This window comes from Propithecus coquereli, unplaced genomic scaffold (assembly GCF_000956105.1).
Source record: "Propithecus coquereli isolate 6110/MARCELLA unplaced genomic scaffold, Pcoq_1.0 Scaffold213, whole genome shotgun sequence".
NCBI lineage: Eukaryota > Metazoa > Chordata > Mammalia > Primates > Indriidae > Propithecus > Propithecus coquereli.
In genome coordinates this window covers 1,631,800-1,658,549 of record NW_012146412.1, presented here as the reverse complement: position 1 = coordinate 1,658,549, position 26,750 = coordinate 1,631,800, and the positions used below count along the sequence as shown (strand labels likewise).

At 41.4% G+C, this 26,750-nt stretch overlaps 1 protein-coding gene across 1 annotated transcript in view; it reads right to left on the bottom strand.

The window, feature by feature from the left end:
• Positions 1–776: 776 nt before the first annotated feature.
• TMEM156 (transmembrane protein 156) overlaps positions 777–26,750 on the bottom strand; it is a 34,516-nt gene continuing 8,542 nt past the window's right edge. The window contains exons 2-7 of the mRNA XM_012644478.1: positions 25,027–25,296; positions 21,212–21,472; positions 17,478–17,597; positions 15,385–15,468; positions 3,087–3,192; positions 777–1,110 (exon numbers count right to left, since the gene is read on the bottom strand). Of these exons, the coding sequence (XP_012499932.1) occupies positions 3,125–3,192; positions 15,385–15,468; positions 17,478–17,597; positions 21,212–21,472; positions 25,027–25,296 (803 nt within the window). The 3' untranslated portion in view covers positions 777–1,110; positions 3,087–3,124. The remainder of the gene's footprint in view (positions 1,111–3,086; positions 3,193–15,384; positions 15,469–17,477; positions 17,598–21,211; positions 21,473–25,026; positions 25,297–26,750) is intronic.

Genomic DNA, 26,750 nt, shown 5'->3' with positions numbered 1-26,750 from the left:
AGTTTGACCCAGCAGGGATAAACTGGCGGACTGGGCAAGGCCTGTGTGTTCAGACTCCGCTCTGCGTCCCGCCCCGGAGTGAGGACGCTCCTTTCCTCTGGGCACGGGGCGGGCACCCCTCACGGGCGGGCGGGAGGAAGGTCAGAAAAGGTTTTATTGCCTTCTTCAGAGAAGGGTGGCAGGGCGAGGTCAGAGTGACCTGCCTGCTTCTGCCATTTTCTCAAATTCCTCCGGCTTAAAATATTCAATATGCCAAGGTGCCATATTATGGGGTGGCATGGCCTGAACCCCATAACTTAGTATTAAATCTGACCCTGCAGCTAAACTCTGTAGATCAACTTAGATAAGCAATTTTAACCATATAATCATGCCAGGAGATTAAGTTCCACCTTAATTCTAGGAAAGTATTTTCATATTTTTCAATGTTAAGAGCTGCCCTCTTGTCTATATGTGCTTTTTATTATAGTTAATAACTATAATTATCCTTGATGTCAATGATGGCTGTAACAAATAAGAAAGCCAAAAGAATCAGAGGAGACCTTTTGCTATTAGGTTTAAATACGCAAGTATTTCATTTAAATTCATCGTATTTTGGTACCTTTGAATCTTTTTAAACCATCTTGGTGCCAAAAGGAGGCAAGATTTACAAATGCAAATGAATGTGTAAACAAACAACCCAGGTTCTTCTAAGCCATTTGCTAAATATTAATAGAAACAATCCATCTGTATAGGAAAAGCCATCGAATCAGCATCTGCAATGTGGCCCGATGAGAGAAAGGATTTTCATCCTTGATCCTGTTTTTGTTTCCTCAAAACTTAGGTCCATTCTAAACTGTAAAGTGGTAGATGAAAAAAAGAGAGTATACATTCTCTTGCTGTTTCCACGAATTTCATCAGCTTGTTTTCCGTGACTCATAAGGGCTTCTTGAAAAAACTCATATTCCCTTGATCTCAGGGGTCAAATGAATGCTCTTGTGCGAGTTTTCATTAACCAGTCAGCATTTCTACTGCTTTCCTATGGTGCATCCAAACATTTACCAGTCTGCTCATTCCCAAAATAAATTATGAGTATTCTTCTAAAGGGTTCAGTCCAAATTGCCCAGGGATAGTCTGAAGATGTAAAAAAAAAAAAAAGCAAGCAAATATTATTCACACAAAAGTTTTGTTAAGTGTTACCTGAATTAGAATTGGTAGAGAACAATTTTAAAACCATTTATTAAAACTGTCTATTATAAGAACACCAAAAATCTTCAAGTCACTGATCCAGGGCACTTTCTAATCCTAGGTTACGTGGTGCAAAAACTCCCTAAGAAGACAGTGTGCTCCGCAATTATAAACTGTTCAGCCTAGCGCCTAGGAAACCTAGGGTTTCCTCCAGCCTCTACTACTCCAGTATGTTCGGCTTATTTTCTGCATCTATTAAATGAAAATGTAAGTGTGCATGCAAGTTTCTTTCCGATATAACGTTTCATGATTCTAATAGAGAGACACAGAAGTTGGGATTTATTCATTCATTCAACAAATACTTACTGAACACCTGTTAGATGTGAGGCATCATTTCCGGTGAATGAGGGGTTTCTGATGCACTCTCCTAGTCCTCTGTGAATACCTCTACCATGTTATTTGACACTTTCTATTGCAATTAGGTGTTCCCTAATCTGATTCCTCACTGACTGTGTTGTTCTTTTTGCCAGTGAGCAGAGTTCTTGACACACCATAAGTACTAGAAAATCATTTGGTGAATGAACAAAGGGGAGCTCTTCAACGCAAAGTTGAGCAATCCCAGAATGACGAGAGCCATCAAACATGACATCCAGTGACATTTCATTGACACAACCATGTGACTACAATATAGTCTACGTAGGAATCTCTGAGCCGACAGTAGAGCCTGGTTGCACTGAGACCCACACACTAAGACCTACCTCTCTTTAGTCCTGAGCATAAATGTACCCTCGGCGTACTGACCTATGCTGGACCCCTCGGTTGCCTCTTCAGATGGGCTCTCCACTTATCTCACCTGCTTGGTGCCTGGGAGGGGGACCTGGACGAGCTGCCTCTGCTAGGCTCCAGGGCCCTCTGGCTCTGGCTGGGTTTGGCCAGTGGGGAGTAGTAGCACATAGACTAGTGCCAGGAGGGGAGGACGGCAAGGTGGGGATATTTATCCTCTCTCTTCAGGGCGAACACCGCTGTAGTGTCCCTTGGCCAAAGATCACAGCTCCTGTCAGACAGCCCTCCCTACATAGTCATTCTGTGTGTCTGCCTGTCTCTGTCTCTGTCCCCTGGGTTCCTGCCCCTCTAGTCTTAAGGACAGTAGCAGTGCGCCACTATGGCTAGAGTGCTACACTCTCCCTTTGGGTTTCCCACATCCTGGCTTAATACACCCTTCATTAAACTATCCTCAAATTATTCAGTTTGAGCATAACACCAGCTTCCTGATAGGACCTTGACTGATAATCACCTGAGTATTATGAAGAGTAAATGATACAGCCAGTCACTACCAAGCACAGTAAGAAGGTACTAATAAATGCTAGTTTCCCTTCTCTTCCCTGTTATAATTTTTATACTCCTACCGTGGCTATTCATAGTACCTTTAACATAATATCTACTTAATACATATTTGTTGAATGAATGAAAAATTTTCAAAGACAATTCTGACCACAGTTTTAGACTCAAATATGTTGAAATCAATGTTAGATTGAGAGTTTTTTATTTCAATAACGGGGGGAGGTGTTTCTGCTTTATACATCTCGTTCTCTCTTTTCTCAAGCTCTGATTAAATGGTGACTCAACTCCAGGAAAAACAGTGCCAAGGGATATGCTGACATCTGAGGGGCAGTGTAACAGACTAAGAGATTAGTTATTTAACCAACTAAGAGATTCACTTACTGATCCTTCCTAGATCTTGGAGAAAATAGTGATTTTATTTCATGTCATCTAATTCATATGAACTGACTTTGCAAATTCATCACTTTCTACCTGCTACCCACAGACAGAAATACAGTTTGAGGTAAACCATGCCTCCTTGAACATACTTCTGTTTATAAGGAGTAAAGTCGAATCGTCAATTAAGCCGAATCATCACTCACCATGTGTTTTGATCTCACTGATGCACTGTGGAAGCGAATTATAGTTCTGGTACTGGGGGAAGCTTTTCCTTGACCTGAGCCAAAGGCAGCCTCTGTGTGGTCTCTACTGTTTAAGAAGGAGAATTGTTTTAGTTTGCGTTTAGTTAATAGCAATGCAAAAAAAGGCATGATATATTCAAATGCAGTAAGTGTAGTAAGAGAAGCATGGCCGACATCTAGGAAGGAGTGGGGCAGTTTCTACCGCTCAACGTCCTGCCTACAACTCTGACACTTTTAACCCATTTCTCTCAACGATTTCTTTCCCCTCATTCTTTCCCTCAACTTCTCACCCCATTTCCTGGACATAAAGCTTAAAGCATAATTAAGGAGGAGCAGCATAGAGAAAAATTTTCAAGTACAATGTCAAGTAGCAAGAAAAGAATCTGAGTTTGGAAACTGACTGCAAACATTTTGTTCTATCACGTTTTGTTGAAATATGTCCCTAAGGGGAATATTAATGACATCCTTGATTTCAGGGACAATTTTACCAAAAAGCAAAGTTATATATGAGATGAATTATAATCTGTCTTCCTGCTCTATGATTATGTGACTTTGTAAAATTCTTCTAATATTATCTTCAGCTGACTTCAAGGTAGAAGATGAAATTTTATTTTCTACGTTATAGCAACTCTTTCATTCACCTGAAATCTGGGGTCTTGGTTTTCTCATTTTTATGTATGTGGTTTTTGTTTCATAGACATTTCTGCTTTTGCTACAAAGCCCTGAACATGGGTGGAAATGAAATGACCTACAATTTAAAGAGAAGTTTGAGTAGTTGCTTCTTAAGAAGAGAAATCAGAAAGGAGGAATTAAGGCCAAGCGCAGTGGCTCACACCTGTAATCCTAGCACTCTGGGAGGCTGAGGCAGGGGGATTGCTTGAAGCCAGGAGTTGAAGACCAGCCTAAGCAAGAGCGAGACCCCATCTCAACAAAAAATAGAAAAAGTAGCCAGGCATGCTGGTGAGTGCCTGTAGTTCCAGCTACTCGGGAGGCTGAGGCAGTAGGATCGCTTGAGCCCAGGAGTTTGAGGTTGCTGTGAGCTAGGCTGACGCCACGGCACTCTAGCCTGGGCAACAGAGTGAGACTCTGTCTCAAAAAAAAAAGGGGGGGGGGGTGGTGTACGTAAGTGTATTCAAGAATATAATGCTTTTTGTCCATGAAGATGACCAAACACCAGTACAGGTTACTCAAATAGAAACACTGTGGAAACTTCTCTCAGAAATTTTTCTTTTAATCAGAAAATTTATTTTAATAAAAAAACTTTATTTGGGGGATTTAATTTTCCTCTGTCAAAGGCAAGCGAGGTTATTAGTTTTTATATATCAGTGTGTATGTCTATATGTATGTTGTGTATATACACTGTAAATGCATATGTAATATTAATTTATATGCTGTGTATATAACTTATGCTTATATATGCATGTGCTAATTTGGTCCTTTTTTACATAATTGGTAGCATACCACATGCACATACATACTTAGTAATATATCTCAGAGATCTTTCCACATAAGCACCTTCCCACTCCTTTTTACAGCTCCCTGGCATTTCAGTGCACAGCTGTGTCATCGAGTAGTTAAACAGCCTCCTCTTTAGATTGTGTCTAATCTTTTAATATTGCAAACACTCTAGCAATAAACATTGTACAGACATCATTTCGCTCTTGTATATCTGTAAGATAAATTCCTAGAAATAGATTTGCTGGCTCAAAGGGCTTGTCCATTTGTAACTTTGATGGTTACTACCAAACGACTGTCACAGAAGTTGCACAGATTTGCTCTCTGGTGCATAAAGTATGTGGGTAGCAACTGTGCTCTGCCAGAGAATGTTGGTCGAACTTCTGGATATTGCCAGTCTTGTCCAGTAAAAAATGACATTTCAAAAAATTAATCAAATGGCATTTCAGTATAGCTTTAATTTGCATTTGCACCAGAACGCAAGCTCCACAAGGACAAAGATCTTTGGTTGGTTCTCTGCTATGTCTTCCGTACCCAGAAGGCCAATATTATTGGCACATAGTAGGCACCAAAAAAAAATTGTTTTTGAAAGAATTTATTCTGAGTGAGACTGAGCAATCTTTCATATATTTAAAAGCCATTTGTATTTCCTTTTTTGTAAGCAGCCCGTTCTCACCTTTTACCCATTTGTCTCCTGTGGTCTTTTCTTCATCAATTATTATAATGGAAGCTCCTTATATGATAGGGATTTATCTGCTTATTTTTGATGAGTTGCAAATAATTTTCCCCGTTGGTCGCTTGTTTTTTATCACTTAGCTTGTGATGGGTTTTGCTGCTCACACTTCTTTTCACATAGTCAAATTTATCTTATCTTATCTCAGTTTTGTGTTATGATTAGAAAGGTCGACTTGGCAGTTATAAATGAATTCTATTGTTGTTTCTTCCATTACTTTTCTGGTTTCATGTTTCCATTAAAATCAAACGATAAATGCCTGAGGTGACGGATACCCCAGTTACCCTGATTTGAGTAATTCACATTGTGTGCCTGTACCAAAACATCACGCGTAACCTGTAAGGATATTTAACTATTACGTACCTATAATAATTAAGAATAAAAAGTAAATTAAAACATAAAAATAGTAATAAATTTTTGAAATCATTGAGCCGTTCAAAATTTACTCTAATGTTACTGCAGGATCTGGATTAAGTTAACTTTTTGTCCTAAATGATTATTCGGTTATCCCAACATCATTCATTAAGTAATCCTTCATTTTCCTACTGATTTGATATGTCATTTGCATCACTTACTAAAGTCCTGAACTTTCTCATTTTTCATTTGATACGTTTATCTAGTCATGTACCAAAACCCTGCTGGAATGACTAATTGTCCTTTTTATTCTTCTATTTCAATTTTTTCCTGCCTATTATTGACAGTTTTTGACTTTTTGAGGAATAACTGAAACATTTTTCTGTTTCTTCTATGCCAATTGATTTGTCTACATTTTCTCTTTCTTTTGGTGTCAGGTTTTATAAATTTTCCCAGAAAATTATTTACTTTAACTAAAGAGTTTAAAAATTAAGACAGTAACATGTATTAGATGTTGGGCGGGGGGGGGAGGGGGAGGAGGGGACGGGCACATGCACAAACAATGAGTGAGATGCGTATCTCCGGGGCAATGGACACACTTGAAGCTCGGACTTGGGGGGAGGGAGGGTAAGGGCATCATACATAACCTAATCATCTGTACCCCCATAACACGCTGAAATAAAAAAGAAAAATGGTGAAAAAAATAAATAAATAAAAACTAAGACAGTAACTTTAGGGAACAGGAATAGATAGGCCACTCACAGCAGATAATGAGGACCCTTCAGTGCGTCTATGGAAATGCTAAAATCACCACTAAAGTCAGAATTTCTTCTTACACAGCATTTAGGCTTCTGAAGGGTAAATGACAAAACTTCCCTGACTGATCCGGGCACAGGCGAGACAATGAGCCCCGAGACCAGTCTTCACCTGGCGCACAGCTCCCCTCACCTGCCCTCTCGCACACACGTCCATTGCATTTGAGCCCCCAGCACCCCTAACTTTGATGGTATTGTTACTAAGTGCAACGCACGTCTACGCGGCTAGCTCTGTCAGCCCCGCCTCACTGCAAGTGCCTAGCAGCCTGTGATTTCTGTCTTTCTAAATCTGTGTTTCTCACGGGATGGTTGTGGTAGGCAGAATCCTAAGGAGGTCCTCAGGACTCGCACCCCTGGTGTGCACGCTCTGATAATCTCCTCGCCTGGAGTGTGAACGGGATGGGATTTCTTGCCTGTGACAAGGTTATATTAGAAGGCAAAGATGGAGAGATTTTACAGGTACGATCAACATACCAAATCAATGAAAAGGGAGATTACCTTGAGTGGGCCCAACTTGGAGAGGTAAAAGCCCTTAAAAGAGAGAGTAGGCCCTCCCTGAGCCCAGAGAGTTTCTTGCTGGGTTTAAAAACTAAAACAGGAATGTCGTGAACTGCCTGTGGAGGGCCTCGGTGTAGGTGGCTTCTACTACCTGGGGGCGGCCTCCAACAGACAGCCAGTGAGAGGCCAAGGCCCTTGTATCCAGACCTAAGCAGATGAAGGCTGCCAACACCCTGAATGAGCAGGCGAGCAGAGCGTCCCGATGAGAATGCAGCCCAAGTGACATCTTTGGTTTCAGCCTTATGGGACCCGGAGCAGAGGATCCAGTTAAGCCGTGCCCAGGCTTCTGACCAATAGAAACTGTGAGATAATAAATGCCACTAAGTTTGCGGTAATTGGTTACACAACAGAAAGCTGATAGAGTGACCGACAGGCCCTTGGCCTGAAAATCACCAGAGGTAGTAAGTAATTGAAAACGCAGGTTCTTGGGTCCTGTCCCAAATCTGTTGAATCAGAATCTCCCTCCATAGAGGCCTGGGAGCCTGAATTTTTATAGACATCCCAATTGATTCTGATGCACATTAAAGCTTCAGAATGAACTTGCCATGCAAATAATTGCTCAGGCAATCTTTGACACAGCATCTTATAACCCAGAATTAGAGATTTGGACATCGTTCTTTTTAAAGGTTAAAATATCAGAAGAGCCCACTCATGAAACTAACTAATTATCAAAGGAAATTAACAGGGTTCTTTTGGTTGGAAAGTGAAACCGCTCATCATCTGCTTATTCATTTGGTTTGTTCACGTTTTACAGCATAGTATAACTGCAATTTACTATGGCAAGCTATTACCTGTCAAAATGATGGCTAGTCTGAAGTAATTCTCTAGTGGTGCATTACCTTCAGTTTCTCCTGGTACCCAAAGTCATGTTACTTATATGGTAATAGCAAAACTTCTAAAAAATTGATTAAAAGGCAAAAAAGGTTGGATATATGTCATTTTAATACCTTCTTCAGAATAGCTAAATAGGTAGAATCTATTTCTACACTGAGAAATAGAGTTTCTTTCAAATATATTAATTCACTAACACTGGTTAAGGCAGAAGGGACAGTCAGAAATCTTTTAAAACTTCACAAGAGTCTTTTCACAAATTTGTTAAATCTCTGAACCAAATATATCTATGACCTTTTTTTCCAGAAATCTCAGAAGAGCCTAAAAAATTACAAAGAATTCCAGTCTGAATTTTGACCTGGCAGAATTTAGTGAACAAAATGGATTTCCAGGAATAGAAACTTTGGTTAAAAATAAAACCCCATGCCTTACATTCTCCAATAAAGCGCCTATCACACGATCCCTGACAATGTCCAGACTGCCCTCTGATGCTGCTTTCTTCTTCTTCTTCTTCTTTTTAAAGATTTCTATTGCTTTTCAAAGGTGTTTTATATCCATGATATCTGGTATCTAACCTCAATTCATCTTTCCAAAGTAATTTTTGATTCCCACCAAATAATGGAAATTTGCGGGGTGTTTTCATCACTTTGGTTCTGATGATTTTCATGTCAAAGACAACGTCCATCCTCCACCATGAGGGCACATCTAAGACTTCCTCTCCCTAGCCAGCCTCCCTTGGCTACTACAGGAATTTGCCCCTTCAATTTTTTATATTCTTATTTTTGAAACTGCTTGTTCAGCTATATTTTACTTGGTGATTAAATTGCAAAGCAGAAAATAGCTAAAAACGAAACAAAATAAAGAGTAAATAGGTTTAGGTGATCATACAACATGTGTCTCTCTGTGCCCTCCACTTCTCCAATAGAGGACTTACCCAACTTTGTTGTGTTATAATTACTCATCTGTCTGCCTCCTTGAGTAGAAAGATTGTGTTTTATGGACTGTTTTATTTCCCAGAACACACCTTAAAGCATGACCCCATAATAGGTGCTCAATAAATATGCGCTGAATGATTGAAAGAATGTCATTCAACTCCTCTTTTAACGCATCACTTTCCTCGGTAACCAGGCACAGGTCCAGGCAGTACAAGGAGGCATCTCTGGAGTGCCACCCAGGAATTTGAGAGTAAGGAATATACATGGTCCTTTGAGAGTTAATCTACAAAATCAATCCACGATCACAGCACAAACTCACAAAGTTGTCTTCAAAATAAATTATTCCCAAGATTTTAAATCTTAAAAGTGCTATGTTAAATGAACCAGTCAGTCTACCCCTAAAATGGGGAAGGTCTCATACTATCTGGCAAAGGAATGCATTTTAAAACCCACCAAACACCTCTTGTCTGTAGTTTGTCTTCCCACCTGGTTCTGTCTAAGAGAGAGAATACATATGTTTGCTGGCAGAAGCATTTGGGCCCGTATTTCTCTCAATTGGATCATTCTTGGTGAATTAATACACTGGCCTTCAGATTTTAGAAACCTATTGGTGTGAGCTGGGTTATACTATGGATCCTTCTTAATGGGCTGCCAGTGTAGGGGCTAAGCCCCAGACATAAGGGGAAGCAGTGGACCAGGTAAATTCACGGCCATGAGGCCCCTGTGCGGCCTTGTGGGCGGCAGAGGCCAGGCAGCCGGCCCTGGCAGGGCCCTGGCCTTGCCCCGTACACTCCTTCTAAGTTTGGGCAGCAGGTATTGACATGCACACTACTGAGATCATTTCCCTGTGGTTTTGGCAAAACTAGTGCGGCTGCCTTGAGGCTAAAAGGAGGAAAATAAAGGTAAGGATAAAACAAGGTAAGAAAGGTGAATTTTTATATACTTTGAAAAATAGGAAGCATTACCAAGTACGAAACAGAATATTTTTGCCAGCATCTTTTAAGCCCTCTGAAGGGGTCTGCTGGGAATTTAGTAAGACCCATATATGTGCTCAGCTGGGAGGAATGTGGAAATAATGACCCTCAGCTCTCCCTTCCTCTCCTTTGGACTTCGGCAGATTCGGCCATCACAGCTCTTCATGGAAACAGTAATTATGAATGTCTAAACCGTTGCCCACAAACTGCTTGGTTTCCTCACAAGAGCTTCTCCAAAAATGGAGGAATTCAGGTTACCTTCACAGATTATGTTGGTCAAAACGGCCGTAGAAATTTCCAGGCCATTTGGTGATTCTTATTCAGTGCTCTAATCTAGCTTCAAAAAACCTCCAGTCTTAATTATTTCTTCATATTGCCATAGGAATTTAGAATTGCTATATATCATTCTGACCTTTTCATCACATAAAAACATTGGCACTTTCGTGCAAGCCCAAGATAGCTAGCAGCCTTTTAGGGCCAACAGAACCAATTATGGCAGCTTAAAATAGATTTTATTATTCAAGGTGCCAACTCCCTACCATGTCCAAAGCTCCATCTGTTATTAACAATGATCCTAAAACTACTCATCTGCTCCAAATCTGGTCAATGTGAAAATCAAATGAGGATGGAAAATAAATGACTGAAAAATTATCTAGAATTAACAACTGAAGAGAAAAAGAAAAAAAATAATAAAAAACCTCCTTGAACTGGCATCTGCCAATATTCTGAGCCATTGACTCAGTTCCTGGTTAATTCGTACTGCAGATATCCTTAAAACTACTCCAAGGAATAAAACTGATCAAGTGTTTAACCATTTTCTTTTTTATTATTTTGGATAAGCATTATCGAAAGTTATGATTTAGGGAGGGAAAGTATTTGAAAGGTCTTTGTAAGACAGCAGCAGCTACTCTTTCAACATAGTCAATGTCGAATTGTATTCAGCTGGCAAATATTTACTGGGTATCTACTATGTGCCCATATATATGCACTACACTATGAGCTGGGGACGCAGTGATGAGTGTCATCAGACAGTGTCCTTGACCTCAAGCAGCTAACTGGCTTGTGGGAGAGGCATCAATCGAATAGCACAAACATGTGAAATAGCGACAGGGATAACTGCTACAAAGAGATTTGCGGTGTTGTGAGGGTGTATAAAAAGCGGCATTTACCTGTCCAGGAGGTCTGAGATGACCTTCTCTGAGGAAGTGTCAGTTAAGCTAAGATCGGAAGGGAACGGTTGGAGTTAACTAGACAAAATCAGGGTGGGAGAGGGAGGGTTTCTAGGGGGTTGTGGGGGAGGCAGGATGGTCCAGGCAGGGACACGCTGTGTAAAGACAGAGGAGATGCGTGTGTGCACGCGTTTTACCATCAGTTCTCTCAGACCTGGAATAGACGCTGTCACGTAAAGGTATTCAATGAACAAATAGAATACATCATCCTATTCTGCCTATAGAGTCTTCGCACTGGTGAATTTTTTCCTGCAAAGAGAATCATCCTCTTCATTTTGAGCCATTCTATAACCAAGCAGATGGCTGTAACCTTTCTTATTTTATGAACCCAAATCTGTATTTTAAGAATCATAAATATGATAGTTCAGCAAGTAAAAATTAAATTTTCATGTTATCTTGCTTCATTGCAGGACATCTGGCACCTGTAATGTATTTCCTCTTCTGTGGGAAATTGAAACCTGCTTAGTCTCTCTTATGCTGGCCATATAAACATGTTGCAAATTATAATTTTACATTGCCATTAGTTTTATTTTGGGGTAATATAAATTATTGGGTCATCCACTTCTTTCTGACATGTAGCAATTCTTTCACAATGAAATTCTATATTCTTTTGTTTCATGTTCCCTGAGAAGCCACCCACATTAACTGCAAAACACACTTCAGCCAATGCTGAAATGATCCCTTGCAGATGACTCGCACTGTCACACACGGCTCCTACAGCCTGCACAGAGGAGGTGTTTCATCTCGGTTTCCAGCGCTACGTGTAAGAAAGAGCAAGAGGAGTTTTGATCTGTGGCCTGACCCAGCAGAACGCAGTTCACTGTTGCCATCGAGCGGTGTGCTAGAAAGTGCATCCACTGCACAAAACTGAATTTGAACCCTGACTCTGGTAGGAGCCAAGCTGTGAACCAGTTGCTTGAACTCTCTTAGCTTCGGTTTTCTCACCAGGAAGAAAAGTGAAGTTCTTAGGAAACTAAATGAAGTGCGTGTGAAAGGACATGGCCTACGGAAGGTGCTTAATGAGACGTTGGTCTCCCTCTCCTCGGGCGAGCAGGGCCGAATCTCCTGAAGCGTCCCGACCGAGCCTGGTGTGCCGCTGTGGCGCCAGTGCTGAGCGTACTGGTTGGCCCATAGTCGGTGTTCAATAAACTATAGTTGAATATTGAAAGGTGAAGAATTTCAAGTTTTAAAGATTTCACTCTTTCTGATGGAGAATAGAGGAGAGATAAGAAACGACGCTTTCATGGACCCACGCAGCGGGAGTGAGTGGGACCTTTGATCCCAGAAACCTGCCGTTACAGATACTTATTTATTGACTGTCCACGATGAGGACATGTCGGGATGACCTCAAGCATGCAGAAAGCCAGAGGGTCAGATATTCCCTCTCCCTGCTTCCCGGCACCGGAGTACCACTCTGGGGCCCACACTCAGTCAATCAGACGCTCCTCCTCGGGCCCAGCAATCGCAGGGAGAGACGCAAAGCTGCAAGGCAGTCAAAGCGTAGCCCCAGCAGCTCGGAGGGAACCTCCGATGGTGGTGGCGCCAGCAGGGCCATCCACACCAAGCCATTCCTGTTATACAACTTGGACTGTATTTTTGGCTTCCTGGCCCCCTTCAATGCCTGTTTATTTTCCAAGTTCAGATTCCCTAACCTGCCTATTGCTTTTATGGGCTACCTACCGGTTTTCCAGTAAATTTCCTCTCTGTAGTCAATCAAGTTGGTTTCTATCGTTTGTGTCCAATGATTCAGAGGTTCTAGTCCACTCCTTCTGCCCCGGCCTTGGTTTCCGAACATGGTCGACCCATTAAGCACTCTTTCTCGGGGCACATTTTAAAGGCACTTCTCCACTGTTCTCAGATCTGTTCTTCAAGATGGCATTATTCTTCGACACCCTTAGCAATTTCACACGGTGCGCTACGCATTCGTCAGTGGGGTGGAATCACGTCCCCTGTGGTGACTTTGTCTCCTCATTTCCCAAACCCTCAGATCCGTTGCTTGCTCATCTGCTCTTTTTACTCTATACTGTTCCTTTCAGGACTTGTGATATTTAATAAGCTTTTATTTGCATAAACTAGGTGCCGGATGTTATGCTAGGGACGAGGATACAAAGATGAATAAGACAGAGTCAGCACCTGTGTGAAGATAACAGTTGAATGAATAAGATGTAAAGTGGATGAATGCCCCGACAGGCAACATAAGCTCTCACGCTTCTCGAAGCAAGAAGGAAAATGTTAGAGACATATAAAAGGCTGGGATGTGGTTCTGTATGACATCTCTTTCTACAGCAATGAGACACGTTTGTTCTATCGGTGTTCACCGTGCCCTAGCATGTGCCAGGCAGAGCGCGGCGCCAGCGTCCTGGTAATCTCTCCTTATTTCTCCCTCGGAGGATGAATAAACTTCTTTTGGGGAGGGTGAGCCTCTCTGTATCTCCGTGTGTATGCGTGTAACAACACTTAACTTTGTAACACGTGAACGACTGGAGAGACGTTCTGGAATGTCTGGCTGGAGTAAACAAGCTGCTCTGCTGAATGTGACACGCAGTCCCTACCGCTTTGAACTATATATATTTTTTCCCCCCATGTTACTGCCTCTCCAGAGCAGCATGCGGGCACATTTTGTCCTTACATTCTCACTGCTGCCTATAATCCATCACTACAAAGAGAGGCCTTAAAAACAGCACTCAAGGGAGACATGATTTCCCTTCCATTTCTCTCTGAGAAAGAGCAACTTATAATAGGGAGGGAAAGATTGCATTTAGGTTAAAGGAAAATAAATAAGAAAGAATCTGCCTCTTTCCCCCTTTACCATGCTAAGCCTCAAAAGGATTCTTGGTTTTAAAAAAAGGCCATCACCCCTTGGCCTGCACTAAACATTGCTATTACATAACCGGTAACAAAGCCAGAGGATTTTAGTGCTGTCAAAGGGAAGGGGGCCGAGACAGGTTTCTTCTGTGAGTGAAAATCACAGGCTCATGAAAGCAGCCTGTGAGGTTAGTCTTGTGGTCAGCCAGCACTTAAAGTTTGTGATTCGCTCAATTACACGGGTTGAGGGGAACTATGGACTTTCTCTCAAAGAAGACTGCAGTGCTCAAAATTATGACTTGAAGACAGAAATGACCAGGATTCCAGAGGCAGCCATGAAGCCCGGCAGAACTGTTGGAATATTCCTAGAGCTTGGGCATTTGTACTAAATAAGAAGAAAACCCCATTTTCTCCTTTTAAAAATTGATTTTGCCATTTAAAACAACTTCGTAGCTTTTATTGTATTAATCAAACAAATTTTCATTGACCACACAAAATTTCCATCCACTTACCCCCCAGTTAACTGGCGTCAAATGATTATTTAACTAACACTTCTTATCAGCCGGAGCATAATCATTTTACCGATAACACTGAGTAGAAAGTCTGAATTTTTAAAAACTGAGCTCTTTAGGTACACCCAATCTAAGTTTTTCTCAAGCAAGGAGTGTGATTACCTGCAATTTAAACAGCTAGCAAGGGCCTGAGTGCATGGTCCCCAGAAACACTGTGCAGACCTGTGCGGCCACTGACGCGGCTGTCGGGTGGGGGAACTCTGGGGGTTTGTCCTGTGTGCTTTCATTTTTGAAAACTGTTTACACACCACACTTGAAGCTTCCTTTCTTTTCTAACATCTCACAAAGGACAAAGGGCCTTGGCACTGGCCGTGTGCAAGGAGCTTTAGTGATGTCACTCGCAGTTCTGTGGTTTCCAGAGTCAAGGACATTGTTTCTCTTTGATGAAGAACAGGCTTCTTCCGCTTCACATTCTCCCTCTTTTTTTTTAAATGTGATTTGACAGCTCGGATTCAAAAGGAGCCTTCACAATTAGAAGAAAGAGATTGAACCACAGCATCTGTGCCAACAGCCCCCTTAGCTGCTCTAATTAGGATTCCCTTATTCCATTTCTCTTTCTCAGGAGAGGACAGGGGGCTTTTTAATTGGGGGTATTAGAAGCTCTCTTTACACGATGACAGCCTCTGCTAAGTGAAGGCTTCGGCGAAAGCCATACCCACTCTGCAATTACTTCTTGCAATTCCGAGGAATAATGGTAACTTGTCTCATTTAAAAATAAATCTGAGGCTTATTCCTTATGCTTTCTCTCCTCTGCCTACTCACATGGATTTCTTCTTGCCAATTAAGCAAACTTTCCATTATTGGAGGAGGTCGTGTTGATCATGACCGTTCCCTGACAATAAGACATATTAAATTGGATTTCATGTACGCACAGCTCCTTTATTCCAGATGCAAGGCTAATTTAAATGAGTTCAGATCTCAGATCTTCAGTTTACTCAGGGATGAAACAGTGCTGCTTTGGCATTTCCTGAGCGCCGTTTGCTCGCCACGGAACTCACCTGAAATAACCCGCGCAGTCGCTGCTCTCGGCTTCTCAGAATCACTTCCTCTTAGGAGAACAGACGTAGTTTTGTATTTATGACCTATTCCCAGAAAAGAAATTAAACATTTAGATGATAAACAAGCACATTTTTAATATATATTCCCCACATTAGTTCAAAGGATTACCAAGAAGAATGGGCCATTCACAACAGGATGTGGAGTAACAAGACACTAAGAGCTTTTCCTTATTATTTTGATTAACAAAGTCAGCTTCTTTCTAACACCAGTGGCTTCTCCACAACCATAAATGCCACTATGCCATCTTCTCTAATGGAAAGCATTACCTCTATTACAGAGAAGTATATTATTTATATTATTGTATGCATAGATATGATGTACAGAATATTTAACGTATATTTAATATTCAATAATATATAATGTCCTCAGTGATGTGAAATTTTTCATTACTTTATATGCTTGGATTGCAAGGCAAGCTTTTGAAAGACATTCAGTCTGTCATTTGGGAAAATGTTCACAAGAATTTAATGTGACTCCCCACTACTGGTCTCTTTCTAGACATCTTTTCTAGCTCATGTCTCTTTCCTAACATGTATTCCCATGGAAAATTGGTCAAAAAACTCAGAACAAGGCACTATTTACAAATAACACACATTTATTTAAAATACTTTAATTTTCAAAACTATAAAGACTCTGGGTCTTAGTTCTGACATTTTACTAGTTGTATCACCTTAGATAAAACACTTAACTTCTCTGAGTCTCAGGGGTGGGGGTTTCCCTCTGTAAGATGAAAATAATAGCATATACTCTATTTACGTACTTTAATAATCACTGAAAATGGTTATACAAATATACAGTATTGATGACGTTATTAATCACTGCATTAAGGGCTTTATTACTAAAGTATCAATGACAAGACAATATGAAACTGCCTTCAAAATTATCTGCAACAAATACGTAGTCAAAAGAATTAATGGCAGCTTTACTCAAACCTGGAGGCAACCGCCTGTCATGCCTGCTGACATGCCTCGCCCAGCCCGGCCTGACAAAGCCCAGAGCAGACTTGGGAAGTAACACGACGACCGCCACACCACTGCCCCCTGCTGAAAACCGAGTGTGCACCAGGCACTGCGCCCACGTTCCCGAGTCGTCCTTATGGCAGCCCTGACCTGGCCCTGCGCGGTCGCAGGAGCGTCTGAGGAGAGGGACGGTCAGACAAGGTGACCGGCTCGTTCCCGCGTAGCTAGGAAGCGGCAGCGACAGGACTCTGACGTAAGTGCACGTGTCTTTGAAGCCTGTTCTCACAGGGTACATTTTATTCTGTCTGTAAGAACCAACTGTTCATACTACAATCGTCCATCGGGCCTGGCGTTCAGCCGGTGCGTGCACGGGCGCACCAGCGGAGCCATTATCTGCCCGGGTCCACACCTGCAGCGCCGTGCTGTAGTCTACACTCGACGCCCGCCCCGACAGGTGGGCACCTGTGTCACACTGGCTGTTAGATGTCTTCAGCGCGGCTCCTGCTGTCCCGATTCCAATTATTCCTTTTAGTCCCGCCCCGCTGCGCACCTACTGACAGCCTCGCGCCTACTCAGGGCTGACTCCGGCTCACGCCCCTCGCCTACAGCCGCGTGTCCGAGACCCCAGCCCCGGAATTCTTTCTCGCCACCTCGCGTTCTTCCACCGCTCTCTGCCTCGCTTCCGCTAAGGCCTGTCCGCCCGCCCTGCAGCCCGCTCTACAGCCCGCCCTGCAGCCCGCTCTCCCTGCAGCCCGCTCTCCCTGCAGCCCGCCCTCCCTGCAGCCCGCCCGCCCTGCAGCCCGCTCTCCCTGCAGCCCGCTCTCCCTGCAGCCCGCTCTCCCTGCAGCCCGCCCGCCGCTCCTCCCTCCTCCCTCCTCGGCACCCTCTGAGCAGGGGACAGCCGCGGGAGCTCCCTGCACGCCAGAGCTGCGCCTTGCACTTCCACTCCTGAATTACCCACATCGCCACTCACACACAGCAGGCGCGCAATAAGTGCTAAGTCGAATCCACAGAGAAGATCAGGAGACCCGAACGGTGTACCCCGAGCGGCGGACTTGTCTCTCGATACTCACTCTGCCGCTTCCGCACCCTCCTACGGCCTTCGAGTATTTTGTGGAAAACGAGGATGATCAAAAATATAAAAACTAATAAAACTAAAACATACCAAGTGATCTTCATGGAACAAATGACATCTGCAAAGAAAAAAATACCATAAAGATACAATAAAATTACGTGACTGGTAAGAGGCAAAGCGGCCGTGTAGCCGAGTCCACCCGCATTCGGCCCTGAGCTGGAGGCTGACTGTGTGCCACCCCGCCGGGAGACGCTCGCGCTCCCGGACTCTTTCTCGATGCATTAAACGAGGGTATTAAATGAGGAAACTTGACCAGGTAGCTTCCAGGCACCTGTCCAGTTCCAAAATTATTGGATTAATTCCACTTACAGGTTGCACTGATATTAGTTTCACTATCGCTGTTGTCTCCAGGGTAAGACCGCGCACAACAGGGTCCCAGAATCAGAGCCATTTGTCACTAACAATTTGGCCCTAGACCAAGAGCCCAAAAATATGTCCTCCAATCAAAAAGGATGCAGCGAGTACAAAGAGGATGGGGAGGAAAGAGAAAGGCAGCAAAGACAGAGGACTGGACTGACACGCGCAAGTGACCAGGGCAGGGGAATCGCCAGACCCCTTTCCTCAGGGTCCTCGGCAGTGCGCCGGCTTGCACGACAACGATCACGCAGTGCATGCATTAATTAGACATAACTGCCCTGGCCTACATTTAGTAAGGTACTGGTATAAACTTGTTCATTCGGATGATAGTGAGGCAACACGGGAAGGATGGTCACCATCCTTCAGTAGCTTCCCACAGTCTCCCTTGGTTCCGTGAAAACGCATTGGCCAGCAAACCCAGGGAGCAGTTATTTAAACACGGGTGACTTCGTCGTGTCCAACACACAACTGTATACTTACTTTCTCAGCCACCCTACGTACCCTCTTCCTTCCATACAAAACACACCTAGTACTTACTTAACTTAGCAGAGTATGTAACTGGCTTATACCCTTGGATGACTGCCTTCGTGGCGCCCGTCATCTGGGTATTTCCTTGACGGGAACCCAGATGTACACTCAACAGGCCTTCAACATTTATTTAGAGAAGAGGCTGAATGGAGAGAGGGCAGAGGTTGACTGGGATGGCAGCACTCAGTCTCCTTAAAATCATTCCATGCTATTCTGCTGCCAAGCTTACATTCTTTCCTCAGTAATATAAAAGCAGGCAGTTAGTTGGGCTCAGAGGCTCACGCCTATAATCCCAGAACTTTGGGAGGCCGAGACAGGAGACTCTCTTGAGGCCAGGAGTTCAAGACCAGCCTAGAAGGCATAACAAGACCCCATCTCTACAAAAATAAAAATTAAAAAATTAGCTGGGCATGGTGGTACATGCCTGTAGTCCTAACTGCTCAGGAAGCTGAAGCAGGAGGATCACTTGAGCACAAGAGTTCAAAGCTACAGTGAGCTATGATTGTGCCACTGCACTCCAGCCTGGGCAACCGAGCAAGACCCTATCTCAGAAAAAAAAAAAAAAAAACCATGCAATTAAATAGCAGAGAACATTGGTAGTGCTAACAAGAGCCAAAGAGGGCCCAATGACCAAGGTGGCACTGAACACTGATAAAACTATGAAAAAAGAACCTTGCATTCACCAAATTCATATTGCAATGGCAGAACATGCATCATGAGGACTAACCAGCCAGTGCGGCCCCCACAGCACCAGCAGGAATTCAGAACAGTCATCTCCCAATATCCCAGGCTGCCCACCCACTTCTGCAGCCTTCTGGAAAAAAATCTAAAGGGACAGTTTAAATTATTGTTTCAGAGTGAATTTACCAGACTGGACTAAATTTAATTTCACCTCCTAATGGACAGGGCTTTTTTAAAGGAGATCAAATTACTCTTTACACTGCAGAGTAAACTATGAATAAATCTTTAGCCTACACATAGCAAAATAGATATATTTTTTCCAGAACACAAGAGTACATATTTGTGTACCATTGCTATCTTTCTGAGTTGTGGATGTCCAAAAGCTGTTAACTATCATTTCATTCTGAATCTAGAATTTATGAATTTTTGTCATTAACACAAAAAAATCTCTTAAAATCATAATTACAGAAGTGCTTATTTTCTCTTTATGTTTTAGAAAAATATAAAAAGCAATTAAATGGATGCATTTAATTGAAAACATTAAAGCATTGAAAAAATGTTTTTCATGTCTATAATCCAAACCTCTTTATCTTTCAGATTTCACTACAGTCACTTTCTCTAATCCACCTTCCAGCCTCACTTCTGAAACAGAGAGAATAGACCTCTTGGTTCAGATCTTCTCAGATCCTCTTCCACATCCACCCACCCCCAGACAGGCACCTTGAAGTAACCTTCAATTGCAGAGGCTATAGGGCCTTGGGCAAATATCTCACAGGAGAAACTTCTCTGAAGTCATAGTTTACTTTAAAAATGCATATACATTACATATTTCTGTTTCCTCTAAAATGAATGTGGTATTTTTAAAAGAATTACCTTAAAGCTTTAGATTAAGCATTCTAAAGCAATCTGAAAGACTCCCATACGTCTGGAATACCAGAAAGGAGGGCACATTTCTCCACTATAGCACCTGGGCCCTGGGATGCCCTTCCTTGTGTATGTGAGGTGTCTCCCTCTTCGAGATTCTAACTCTGTGTCTCCAATGACTGGCATGCTGCCTGGCATACAGGAGGCACTCATTAAATGAATATATCATAAGATGCTTTCCAAGAGTAGAATTTTATGGGTGAAGTGGGGTTATGCTGCTTAGTATAAAGGATAAATTGCAATAATTCAAAATAGGGTAAACTAGGAAGTTAGTCAGCCTTCAGCAGAATCAAGACACATGTAAGATTTCTCTTTCGGCCTCTGACTTTTCCTGCAGAATCATCTGGTGACTCCAGGTGCATACTCCATACCTCACCCTGTCTTCCCAACATTACATCAAAAATCCCATTTCATTTCAACCTGGCTCTCAGCTCTAATAGAGGACATGTTAAATCAACCCAGAACAAAAGTTTAACAGTACATTACAATGTACATGGATATTTACATTCCAAAAGAAATCTCACCCGTTAGTACCACGTGTGACGGTATTATTACTTCAAGTGTGGCTAATGGGCGTGTCTGGAAGTTCATGCTGGGCAGAGCATCTTTCTAGTGCCCTCAAATCCTGACCCATAACGACCTCCTTCCTCTGCCTCGGGTTACAGCTGGGCCCCATAAAAGTCACATTTTGAAAGAAAAATAAACAGACGAAAAGACTAACATTCTTTCAACTCATATTATTTTGACAATAAAATTCTTCAGCTATTTGAGTTTCAGAAAATGCAGACTTAATTTTATGTCTATATCTGATTATTCCTTTCCCTGTAATTTCCTTAAAGACTTACTTTTTTTTTCTTTTGAGACAGAGTCTCACTCTTTTGCCTGGGCTAGAGTGCCATGGCATCAGCCTAGCTCACAGCAACCTCAAACTCCTGGGCTTAAGCGATCCTCCTGCCTCAGCCTCCAGGTAGCTGGGACTACAGGCATGCGCCACCATGCCCAGTTAATTTTTTCTACATATTTTTAGTTTTCCAATTAATTTCTTTCTATTTTTAGTAGAGACGGGGTCTAGCTCTTGCTCAGGCTGGTCTCGAACTCCTGAGCTCAAACAATCTGCCTACCTCGGCCTCCCAGAGAGCTAGGATTACAGGCGCGAGCCACCGTGCCTGGCCAAAAACTTACTTTTTACATCCATTTCTAGGTGCAAAGAAACATGTATACAATTATTCCGGTATTCCGTAATTCTACAGGTATCGTTTGTAGGTTTTTCCTTGGTTGGCTCTTCTTCCACGATTGCTGACTTTCCAGCGTGGGATCCGAGATTACAGAAAGCGTCGTATTCCTCCACGCGGTCAACTAGAGGAGCTACAGTGAAGTTAAAATGTTGACGAGGTGAATGAAAATCATTTGCTTTCACTTTCGTTGATCTTCTCATGATAAGAACTAGAAAGAAATTAAGAAAATGTTGTTTGCACAATATTAATACATAATAAGAAAACACAATACAATTCAAAATTAAATCTCCTCCTTTCTATACAAGAAAATGGAAACAAGAATTTACCTGCACTAAAAATAATTATTAAAGTGATTACATTTTTTAAGACCATGAAAACCACGTGGCGGCAGGGTCAAGAGCATATCAAAGAAAACACAGATATTTCCCTGACGACCGTGAGTCAGACTGCATTTCTAAAGTGGTGGCAGTATTTCCCATCCCACGTTGTACCAGTCTTCTAGGGCTGCTGTGACAGGCACCATAAACCAGGTGGTTTAATGAGCAGAAACTTGTCTCACGGTGCTAGAGGCTGGAAGTGTGAGACCAAGGCGTCGGCAGGGCGGGTCCGTTCTGAGGCCTGTGAGGGGAACCTGCTCCACGCCTCTCTCCCAGATAATGGCGGTTTGCTGGCAATCTCTGGCACTCACTGGCATGTAGAAGCCTCACCTTGACCTCTGCCTTCACCTTCACATGGCATTCTCCCTATGTGCATGTCTGCATCCGAATTTCCCCTTTTTCTAAGGACAACGGTCATGCTGGGTTGGGGCCCACTCTAATGACCTCATCTTAACTCATTACGTCTATAATGACCCTATTTCCAAATAATGTCGCATTCTGAGGTATTGGGGGTTAGGGCTTCAACATATGAATCTTGGAGGAACACAATTCAATCCATAACACACACGTTATTCTAAACTTTTCCATCCTCTCATTAATAAGTGGAATCTAATTCCTTTCCTCTGCTCTTGAATCTGGGAGGGTTTGCGACTCACTTATAACCAGTCAAATGCACAGAAAGTGACACTGCATGACTAAGCTGAAAAGGAGAAGCAATTTTCACCTTGACCTTCAGAACACTAACATTGGAGCCTTAACCACTGTGGGAAAGTCCAACAACGTAAGGCCACCATGCTGTGAGGTAGCCCAAGTAGAGAGATGACATCAAGGAAACAATCAACCGACTGAAAAGGCCAACTATATACGTGATAAAGGTTAATATCCAGAATATATAAGGAATTCCTACAGTTCGATAGAAAAAAAAAACACCAAATAACTTGATTAACGAATGGGCAAAAGACTTGAATAGACGTTTTTCCACAGAAGACATACAAATGGCCAAAGGGTATGTTATGTGAAAAGGTGCTGAGCGTTACTAATCATCAAGGAAATGAACATCAAAACCACAGTCGGATACACCTCACACCTGTAGGGGTGGCCATTATTAAAAAAAGGTAAGTGTTGGTAAGGACGTGGAGAAATTGACACCGTTGCACACTGTTGGTGGGAATGTAAAATGGTCCAATCCCTACGGAAAACAGTATGGAAGTTCCTCAAAAATTTTAAAACAGAACCACCCTGTAATCCAGCAATCCCACTTCTTGGCATGAAAAGAATTGAAATCAGTGCCTTGAAGAGATACCCACACTCCCATACCCACTGCAGCACTACTCCCAGTAGCCACGATGCAGAAACAACACAAATGTCCATCGATAGGTGAATGGATTAAGAAAATGTGATACACACACACACACACACACACACACACACACACTGGAATATTATTCAGCCTTTGAAAAGAAAGAAATCTTGCCATATACAACAACATGAATAAAACTGGAGGACATTTTGCTAAGTAAAACAAGCCAGTTACAGAAGGACAAATACTTCATAATTCCACATATCTGAGGCACGTAAAGCAGTCAGATTATTAGAAACAGAGAGTAGAATGGTGGTTGCCAGGAGCTGGGAGGAGGAGGAAATGGGGAGTTGCTATTAAATGAGTATAAAGTTTCAGTTATGCAAAAAGAGTAAGTTCTAGGGATCTGCTGTACAACACTGTGCCTATAGTTAACAATACTGCACCACGCACTTAAAAATATGTTAAGATGGTATATTTCATGTTAAGTATTCTTACCACAATAATAAGAATAACAAGGCCAGGTGCAGTGGGTCACGCTTGTTATACCAGCACTCTGGGAGGCCAAGGCAAAAGGATTGCTTGAGGCCAAGAGTCTGAGATCAGCCTGGGCAACATAGCAAGACCCCATCTCTACAAAAAAATTTTTTTAAATTAGCCAGGCATGGTGGCATGCACCTGTAGTCCCAGCTACTCGGTAGGTTGAGGTAGGAGAATTAGTTGAACCCAGACATTGGAGGTTGAGTGAGCTATGATTGTGCCACTGCACTCCAGCCAGAGTGAGACCCCCATCTCTAAAAAAATATAATAATAAAGAATAATAATAAAAGACCACATAGAAAAACTGAGACCACATGAAGAGAGAGATGCCCACCTGTCTCTAGCTGTTCCAGCTTCCCTCTGTTTTAGCTCCAGTCACTGTCTAATTCCAACAGTATGAAACACCCCAAGCCAGAAATGCCCAGCTATGCTTATTCTGAATTCCTGAGCCACAAAAAGAGAAAATAAATAATGAAATGATTGCTGTTGTTTTAAGCCATTGACTTTTGTACAGCCATTGCAACTGGGACAACCTGTCAATGCAATGTTTTCACTTTTCAAGGAGGCAGAGACGTAGCATCTGTGAGCTAGCAACCCTTAAAACACTTCCTACTCTCTCATCATAGAGGCATTTCCACAATTTGCTTTCTGGAGAATTCAACCCAGAATCCTGGAATAGTTACTGCACTACTTGAGTAAGAACCTCATCCAAAGTCAGTGCCAAGAAAACTTGCTCCTATGCTCAAATAATGGGAAAAAAGTGCCAATATCTAGTCACACAAGAGACAATCTCACTGAATAGGTATGAGCAATACATTTGATGCTTGGACTTGGGACCACCAGTATATTTTATGGCTGTAAATAAATTATTTAATTTCTTAATGATCCAGTTTGATTCAACTTAAATAATATATATTGATTTCATAAGAAATGCAAAGTTCAGTTAGGCATTGTAGCTAATATGTAGTTATTCTTTTATTTGTTCATGCATTCATTCAACAAAATGTGTTGAGTGTCTACTATGTATTACATCAGGCATTATACTAAAAGCTAGAGATATAGTAGTGAACAAAGACAAAGGCCCTGCCCTCCAGAGGCCCATGGGAGAGTCAAACAAGTAAAAAAACCAATTCACGTACAGTGGATAAATGTCAGGCAGGAGTAAGCACAAACGCATCAAGGGTTCAACGATTCCTCGAAGAATCAAAGTTTGATTTTACTATGAGAAACTACAGGTTTACTTAGAATTTTCTTTTTTTAACTTACCTTTAAAGAGAGAATGCTAAATAATCCTTTAACCATCAAACATGTGAATTATAGTGGCATTTTCACATATCTTAAGAATAGATATCTTGTTTTCAAAAAATCAAAGTAAACCAAAAACGAGTGATACCCCAAAGCCCTGCAAGTCACTTATCAACAGCCGCACCACTGAGTGTTCCAATGCCATGAATTTAAAAATGGAATATATTATTACTATCTTTGTAACAGAATAAGTTAATTTATACTTGATACATTTTATTCTCACTTTCACTTTGTGTTTACCTTTTGATGTTTGTTCCTGAGAAATAAAATCCATGTTTCCTTTGGATTCACAAACCAAACACGAGGAGCACATTTTAAATTCACTTGTGATGTCTTGGCAAATCCTGGTGAAGTTTTGACAATTGGAGTGATTTAGAAAGATTCCCATGATAATCTGAGTTTCCCTTACTGGTTGTGGAAAAGTTACGAAGGAAAAATTTAGGAGGGAGAGAGAATAGTTGAAATTAGGTTGTAAACACACTTCCAGACATGATAGCTCCAACATTCTTTCTGTAAAGAAAAAAAAACTTTTTTTACTGTAAAATTTTGAGTTTGGGGCATTCTGGATCCTGCTAACTTCAGGGGGTTATAGTAGCACTAAGTGGTATAGTAAATATGAAAAAACACTTTAGAAATTTGTACAAAATGTATATCATTTAAAAAGCAACCTCATATTTCAAAGTAAAAATTAAAAATTCATCCTTCATTTAGGATAGGATTATCTATGATTTAATTCACACAAATAATCAAACCTCACGATGTAAAAACTGGGAATTCCTATTAAGCAATAACGATCAACTGAGGAATCGGTAACCTCTCTTTCAGAAGATCACAGTCTGACAGTTATTTGTTAGTATGAGAAAATAACCAACACGGTCAATTCCACCTTGACGTGGCTTCTTACCATCTCTCATATAACCATATGGGGCAAATCATATTTTTAAGATTTCTAAACAATGTGGAGCATATGAAAGAATGACTTCATTTTTTAGAATGATTACTCCTAGTCATACAGCGTGGTTCAAATTTGAAAGAAAAGAAAATCAAGCTAAGTGATTGGCATTAAAGCATATTTTTAATTTGTAGAATTTCTATTTTAATAGTAACCCTGTGTTTAATTAATGGTGATTTTTTTATTATGTAATCAAAGGCTAATTTACTAGCCCTTTATATTTCAAATGCCTTCTGTAAAAATCACATTTAATTTCCAGCGATAAAAAATTTACTCAAATAGACAATTTTATTGTCTTAATATATTTATGATCAAAGTTGTAATCAAATTGTAAATATAATAAAAAATATTGTATTCTGTAGTAACGACCCAGGAGGATATGAAAATGCACCATCTGTTAGAACTCTGTAATCTGTTGCTTTTTTAATATCACTAAATACATGAAAAACCTACTTCTTGCCATCTTTCCATTTCCCTTACTGGCATTTTTTATCTTATGAAATCTTCAACTTCTTGAATTTATATTGCTATGATATGGCCTAGAAGGGAGATAGGAAATTTTTCCTGTCAATATTGCAGTCTTCTTATCTAATAAGTGACCAACTGGGCTTTCTAGAATTGATGGTACATCCTTTATTTTTGGCTATGAGGTCATTTTATGATGGTTCTTAAACCTCAGTTTTAAATAATTCTATTGAAAAAGAAATAAATAGAGGACACATCATTCCTTGATATAATTTTAAGAAATAAATAAATTCTACTCAATCATTTTTGCTATCAGGTAAGCTATATTCTCATTTCCAGAAACAAGGATTTATGAATTTAACTACTGCCATTAATATTGCTGGAAGTTCGAAATCTAAATTCTCACTCTCAGAGATGGAAATGCATTCCAGAATTACTCCAGTACTAAGACTGCTGCCTTTTGGGGGAAGTATATAGAATACTAAATAAAATTAGGAAAATACATGACAATATAGGATAAATGCCAAAGTCAATTACTATCTCTTTT